The sequence below is a fragment of the Sabethes cyaneus genome, chromosome 3 (genome assembly GCF_943734655.1).
Source record: "Sabethes cyaneus chromosome 3, idSabCyanKW18_F2, whole genome shotgun sequence".
Classification (NCBI taxonomy): domain Eukaryota; kingdom Metazoa; phylum Arthropoda; class Insecta; order Diptera; family Culicidae; genus Sabethes; species Sabethes cyaneus.
Window position 1 is genome coordinate 225,194,585 of NC_071355.1, and position 8,229 is coordinate 225,202,813.

Genomic DNA, 8,229 nt, shown 5'->3' on the forward strand with positions numbered 1-8,229 from the left:
ACAATAATCAAATCCAAACTTGCCGCCACTGTAACAATATAGTGCATTTTGGATACAGCTGCGCTGAGAACAGAGCATCTCTTGCGGCTCAAGGCAAAGACTACTCTGGTGTAGTCGCCGGACGTGGTAGACAAAGACAGAGAAGTCTATCGCGTATGTCAAGTACATCTTCTCGAGACAATTCTAAGTCAACTGAGCAGAGCCAGAGCAGCAAACGAGCAGCGGAAGAGAATCCCGCGCCACCGACTCCGAAGACAGCAAAACTCAAGATCCCGAACCAGCCACCACCAGCAACAATTCCAGCATCAACGGAACCTGAACTATTCTCATCGACAGAACACCAGCAGCAAGCCGAAGCGCTCCCTACAGAGAGTGAGCACGTCTTTTCAACACCCAATAGTACCAGTAGTAGCAGATCAAATTCCCTTGTTAGAGGCGCAGGAAAAGGGACGATGGAGATCTCTGATGATGACGATCAAACCCAACAGAGACGAAATTTACGCTCCAACAACATCACAGCACAAGGGGCAAGTAAACAATTCATTGATAATGTCAGACACAAATAGAAACAATCTCTTATCGTACACACTCGCAACTATCAATTTAAATGGTATTAGCAATAAAACCAAAATAAACGCTTTTGTTGAACTTATACACACACTACAATTAGACATTATATGCATGCAAGAGGTACACTGTGAGGAAATGCAAATTCCAGGATACGAAATAATTTTCAATGTAAATGAAACGAGACGTGGTACTGCAATCGCTCTTAGAAATGGCATTGCATATTCTAGAGTGTTACGAAGTCTAGACTCGAGGGCGATATGCATCAACTTGGGGAATGAAGCTACAATCATCAATATATATGCACCGTCTGGATCGCAAAACAGAAATGCACGAGAAGATTTCTTCAACCGCACTCTGTCTTATTATCTTCAAAACCGCTTAAAATATTGTTTAATTGTCAGAGATTTCAATTCGGTTCTCAATCAAGGGGATACCACGGGCGTATCAAATTTGAGTGCAACACTGAAACGTCTCGTCGATGGGCTGAGCCTAAAAGATGTTTGGAGGGAATTTAATTCACAGGCTGATTACACATTTGTAAGAGGCCGATCAATGTCCAGAATTGACAGAATATATGCTAGTCCAGAATGTATACCCAATGTTCGTTATTGCAAACTGCAGGTAAACAGTTTTAGCGATCATAAAGCTGTAGTTTTGAGAATAACGCTACCTGTTACAAACATTCGACAGGATAGACCGTTTTGGAAATTCAATAATAAATTGCTAACAGCAGAAAATCTCCAAGAATTTCACGCGAAGTGGGTATACTGGACAAGGCAGAAACAATATTACCGCACGTGGACCAATTGGTGGATTAGATTTACAAAAAATAAAATCGCTTCGTTTTTCCGATGGAAAAAAGCACTCAGAGTGCAAGCTTTTAATAATACAATGGGGTTTTACTATTCGAGTCTCCAAATTGCCTATGATCGACACAAAGATAAGGATTGCACTGCTGAAATCAATAGGATAAAAGCTGTAATGCTGCAGAAATAGAAAGCCTTCTCCGAATCTCTAAAAATCGCAAAGCCTAGCTACTTGAGTGGAGAAGATATCTCGATATTTCAACTAGAAAATCAATGCAACCAACGAGCCGGCAGAAATATTAAGACTCTGCGCTTTGGTGGTCAATTAATTGAAAACCAGTCCGAAATACATGAACTCGTTTTGCAACATTTCCAAGATCTCTTTTCTGCTGAAGATATCGAGTCAAATGATCGATTTGATCCCACGCAGACGCTGACACAGGACGACGAATCGAACAACCGACTAATGGACGATTTTACTGAAGAAGAGGTTTTTCGCTGCAATAAAGGGATCCGCTACAAATAAATCCCCAGGGAAAGACGGACTCTCAAGGGAGTTCTATCTATCTACATGGCCTATCATTAAGAGAGAATTCACTGCAGTTTTAAACGAAATCAAAAATGGGCAAATATGTGAGGAGATACAAGACGGTGTTATTGTGCTAGTACGCAAACGCGGAGGACAGGGAGGAATTGAATCCTTTCGGCCTATAACCCTACTCAACGTGGACTATAAAACACTGAGCCGTATTTTGAAATGCAGACTAGAAATAATTGCAACAAAATTGCTGTCAGAACATCAAAAATGCAGCAATGGTAAAAGAAATATTTTTGAGGCGGTATGCACAATTCGAGATCATATAGCATTTTCTAAGCAAGAACGAATAGGCGGAATTGTGACTGCATGTGATCTAAGTAATGCATTTGACAGGGTAAATCACGGCTTTCTTTTCTCAACTCTGAGGAAAATGGGAATAACAGGTTTGTCGATTTCCTGGAGATACTGGCACCTCACGCCAAATCACAAATTATTATCAATGGCCGTACGTCTGAACCCTTTCACATAAGAAGATCAGTTCGTCAAGGTGATCCTCTCAGTATGCTACTGTTCGTGCTTTATCTACAACCACTATTGGACCAACTCGCGACAATATGCAACGGTCAAGAAGAATGTGTAGTTGCCTACGCGGATGACATAACTATAGTCATTCGAAGTATCGAAAAAGTTGAAAATGTACGAATATGCTTCCACGAATTTGGTAAAGTGTCTGGTTCTAAATTAAATTACACCAAAACTGAAGCACTAGAAATTGGACTGGAATTGCCCAACTGGGACGGATTTGCGAAAAAAAGCGCTATAAAGGTGCTTGGAGTAACCTTCAAAAATACTATCAAAGATACTGTGTCTACAAATTGGGATTTAGTATACCGATCTGTCAATGCTCTACTCTGGATAAACCGGCCTAGACTAGTGAATGTAAAGCAAAAAATCATCCTATTGAACACGTTTATTTGCTCCAAGTTATGGTACATGGCATCCATACTTCCCCTATCAAACAAATATGCCGCAATGTTTACAAAGCAAATAAGGTTTTTCCTATGGGCTGGAGTTTCCGCCCAGCGGGTCAAATTTATTGACGTTATCCGACCAAAGCGTGAAGGAGGATTGGGACTACACTCACCGGAGCTCAAAGCAAAATCATTACTAGTGAATCGATACTTAAAAACCAGAAACATCTCATCTCTGGTAAACCGATACATACAGCAAGAACCTATTCCGAATGATCTAAGCTACCTTAGAATAATTAAAATAATGATGGACAGTCTTCCACAGCGACACCTGAACGAGCCCGAAGCCAAAGATATATACCAACTCCAAATACAATCTCTGCCACCAGTAAGCATAACAACACGGGTAGACAAAAACTGGAGGAGAGTTTGGAAGAATGCAAACCACAAATACCTCAACTCCGACGAAAAATCTGCTTTCTTTCTTTTGATCCATGGAAAATACAACCACAATGATCTTCTGTTCCACCAAGAACGTAGGGAAAATCCAGACTGCACCGAATGTGATGAACGAGAAACCTTAGAGCATAAATTTACAAGCTGCCGAAGTAAGATAGAATTATGGCAAGAAGTTCAAAGATGTTTACTAACAATAACTCAGCAAAATCATGTACAGTTTAAATGTCTTCATTACCCAGAATTATACGGATTATCAAAAGAAATGACTGGAAGATTATTAAAAGTTTTTATAAGGTTTATAATATAGAAATTTAGAAATTCCTGACAATTTGAAAACCATTAGCAGTCTTAAGAGTTATATTGATATGTACACATAGAATCAAATAAATCAGTCTGTTTTAGTAAAAAAAAAAAAAAGTAGTAGTAGTAGTAGTAGTAGTAGTAGTAGTAGTAGTAGTAGTAGTAGTAGTAGTAGTAGTAGTAGTAGTAGTAGTAGTAGTAGTAGTAGTAGTAGTAGTAGTAGTAGTAGTAGTAGTAGTAGTAGTAGTAGTAGTAGTAGTAGTAGTAGTAGTAGTAGTAGTAGTAGTAGTAGTAGTAGTAGTAGTAGTAGTAGTAGTAGTAGTAGTAGTAGTAGTAGTAGTAGTAGTAGTAGTAGTAGTAGTAGTAGTAGCACTAAAACCAAAATTAGTAACGTTGATCAAATAAGTCTCTTTACACCCATGAACTTGACCAAACTCGTGACTTTAGTCATGACCTTGAAATGCGGTCAGGCATATATTAATATTTATTTTGAATCGTTTCAAAATAAATACCCATGAACTGCCCAGAAACTTTCAAAACTCGCGATTGTGATAGAGGTCATCCGACATTCACGATTTATGTACAACACAGTTTAATTTGTGGCAATTCGAAGTTTGTTGGGTCCGCTAGTCTTATATATAAAAGAGAAGTGAGAAGGTTCGAGAGCGCATCACTTAAGAACGGAGCGTCCGATTTAAGTCATCTTTTTTATTGTGTTCGTTTCCACCACCGCTATGTCTTTACTATATATATTATTGCGCATTTCTCCCCTCAATAGATTCACAGCCAAATAATTTTGTCACACCAAAATATGCTCACACCAGTTTACAGTACGCTTTCGTTGGTTGGAACTCGAAATCAATAGCGTACTTTAACTTTATCGGTGCTCTAACGTCAATATTGGTTTTTTAATTCTGTTGTTATTTACCCAGATGCGTAAATTTAAAATATTATTATGAAAAAATGACGAAAAAAGTATTATGAACGAAATGCCACAAAGTTATTGGACATGACGGTTCCATGCATCGGGTGTTTACTGTAATTCGATTTCCCATTCGAAGCGAGAGGCCTTTGTTGATTTTTGTTTGCTTTCTACTGCTGGATTCGTTTATTCAGAACGATATGGATAACGGGCATCTACAAGTAAACAACTACAAATCAACTGGTGATCGAATTGAAGATGTATTTGCCGATTACAATTTGAAGCAACTAGACGAAAATACAAGTGTGAAAATATTTTGACGTCTATGAATAAAATACCAAAAGTCTAAGCAGCAATGCAATTGACAATAATTTCAGTAAACCCTGTAGGGAACGAGCTACGATTATAGCCACGCTAACATGGCGTCCTGTCAAGGTTTGGTTTTAGCTAAAGACCGAAAAAGGCTTCTATATAACAGAAATTTTAACTTTACAGTCAAAAACTATTGATAATTGAGATAATTGAGAAGCTTAGTAAGGTAAATAACCAAAAATAATTTTATACGAAATGTGCAAAATGCCATTTAAAGCATTCAAATCGATTGCCTTAGGATCTTACTCCAAAAAGCTGATCATCATCGTGAAATATGAATAGATGGTTTTCATTATCTGAAAATATTCTTCGGTTAAAGTTGTCTTTGACTACTAGTGTCTCAGAGTACCTCGACAAATGTTTCCATGTTCAGCATATACAATCCTTCAATTGTCATCTCTACGGGGTTCTGAGCTCGGTGCAACATTACTATCAATCTTCGTTTATCAGATAGCGCCAATAAATGCCACTTGCAGTTGTAAATAGCGTCGATTGCATGATCGTTATGTGAAGTAAATTTGATGGTTTAAATATTATCTAACATAAAAGCTAGTATTGTACCTTCAATCTGAGAGCTGTGCCAAGCAAACAAAATTCCAACAACTGGAAAAAGGTAGCAAATATAAACAGGACTCTAGCCCAACGCTTAGTCATATAGACCACAAAAAGCGTCAGGCTGAGGCACGACACCGAACTAATGACCTGGATGAAAACCACGAAGAAATAGCATTCATCCAAATCTTGCTCATACCTACGAATTAGTATACAATTAAGATTTATCATGCAGTAATGTTCCGATTTTGTCAGAAACTGACAAAATCAGGAAATGTTTTTTCGAAATTTTTTTCAAAATTCAAGACTTGACAGCTTGCAATATCGAAGACTTCTATCAAAAATTAAATTTTAACCCTCAATTGATCAACTGAAAGCTCAACGCAATCTAATCAACCGGGCGCAGCACACTGGTTTAGAATCTTTTTTGGTGCGCATTAGAGTTTTAAGCGGGAAAACTTGGTTTTAGGTTTCAGGAACCTTTGGAAGAACCTTTTCTTAAAATTAAAAGTTCTATCGTCTAGTGAAATTCAAATTTTGATTAATCCCCCTAAAAGTGAACTAAAATATTTATTTTTATCCAATTTTAGTATAACACATTGATATATTCCGCAAAATTTTAAAGCATATTTATTACAAGAAATTTTGCTGAAGACAGTAACCTCTTTAGCAAAGATAGAAAAATCCTATTTCTCATGTATGAAAAATCGTTAGAATCATTTTTTCTGTTTTACATGTTTTTGTAGCTGTTGTATGACTTTTCCATATTTTACAAAGTTATACAAATAGTGAAAATACACAACATTGCTGAGAATAGTATACCTCTATCTTTGCTTGTTTAGGGATTGTAGAACTTTTAATATAAAAACACTTTAATTTTGATCCCAAATTACGCGCAGAAAAGGCATCATTCCATTCAAAAATTCTCCCCAGGGAATCAGAATAGCTTCAACCAGACAAACGTTTTATTAATCATGTTTAAAAGCATAAAAGTTAAACAAAATTTATTGACAGACAAAATCGGGATAAAAAGCTGATAAAATCGGGGGTAGACAGAATCGGGAGCTGACAAATACTTGAATTAAAACTAACAACGCTAACCTTATAATTTCTCTGTGCATAACACAAATTTCAGTAAATTTTTGCTGCTTCGCTGTCTCGCTTGTATCGACCTGCACCAGCATTTCATCCAGTTCATCTAGGTTATTGATGAACACATCGACAATTCCAAGAATGTGAAGTACGTAAATCATGATTGTCATATCGGCTGCGAGTATTCCTGGTACACCCATAACTAATAGTACTCCATGATAAACTGTCAATATAACATATCCAGTATCTGAAAACGTATCCACGAAAGGTAATTCCAAGGGAAAGATCAAAGACTTCTCCTGTTTTATAACAAACGTATAAAAGGATGGTGCAAAAAATGCCACCCCTGCTAGACAGTAGATCAGGAGAAAGAATCTAAACACGTATAAAATAATCAAAGCACATTTTACCATCGCTAGATTATTTTGCGGATTTTTCGAAGATCGTTGATGCAGTGCTTTAAGGTCAAAATATTTTTCTTTAAAGTACGATGTTTTCACCAGGGCAACGTGTAACTTGATTATGGTCTGGAGACCAATACCGCTGATTGAAAGCGAATCCATGACGGCATACCAATCGGTCCAGTGAGTGTACGATGTGTACATCACGGATAGTTGGATTAAACCCGGGATTACCAGGCAGAGATACGTTCGAAAATTCCAGCGAAATTTTTCCATCAGGACATCCACTCCAATAAACTGGAGCAAGGATCGTTGAAAATCGATTATCTCATCAAATACGTCGCTCGCCCGCAGCAACTGGAGTTGGCGTTTGTTAAATAGTCGAAAGTGGGCTTCCAGATATTTCTCCATTCCACCGGTGAATATTACACTATCGTCGTTAGCCAACTAACAAATGAACTCTTTATTTAAAATATGTACCCGATGTATTCAACAAGAACAATTAGGGCTATAACAATATATCACTACTGAATTAAACAATCGATATCAACTATTAATCATTCAAGTATTGTTTCAATTACGAATTCCGGGCAGCAAATAAAAAAACTCCAACATACTGTTTGAAGGTGTGAATTGCGTTTTTCTGTTATAATAATTAGCTGCAATGTCTGATTCCGGAACAGGTTTTTTGTTTACAGGAATTATCAAGAAAAAACATTGGTCAGCTAATAATTCGAATTCGAACTTTTTTATATCCATAACTATAGTATAGCTTCCAAGTAGTAATTTGAGTTTTATTGCGCGCTTATAATGGTATTTATGACCAATTTTGGTCATATAAACCATCATAAGAGTGCACAGTGGTTCAATCAGCGAAATACGTGATCGTTTGATATAGCGCCGAAACGTGAAGTTTTTCGCATATAGTACCTTTAGGAACATTTCATGGTATAACAAGCCCCTTCTTGTGAGAAACATCTTTGGGTGATTAATTCCATTAAAAGTGAGATACGAAATTTATTTTGTCGTATATTCGAGATACAGGTTTGGTACTTTCGGCAAAGTTGTAGTAAATATCAATGCAAAAAACTTTGTCAAAGTCACCATACTTGTATCTCTTCATGGAAATTGTCTATGAAGCGTTATTCGTGGACGAACCCTTCAAAACAGTTTTTAAACCCTGACTTATTCTGATCATCCTTTACGTGTTCATAGTGTTCTAAAAAGTTGTTTATCTTGCTAAAAT

The 8,229-nt window shown here is 37.1% G+C and overlaps 1 protein-coding gene across 1 annotated transcript; it reads right to left on the reverse strand.

Annotated features, from left to right (window-relative positions):
• Positions 1 to 5,180: 5,180 nt before the first annotated feature.
• Positions 5,181 to 7,187, reverse strand: LOC128740795 (uncharacterized). Its single transcript, XM_053836361.1, has 5 exons — positions 6,993 to 7,187; positions 6,592 to 6,881; positions 5,500 to 5,689; positions 5,288 to 5,407; positions 5,181 to 5,234 (listed from the first exon to the last, which is right to left on the reverse strand). Exons 1-5 carry the CDS (start codon positions 7,185 to 7,187, stop codon positions 5,181 to 5,183), a joined length of 849 nt encoding a protein of 282 aa, XP_053692336.1.
• Positions 7,188 to 8,229: the final 1,042 nt, after the last annotated feature.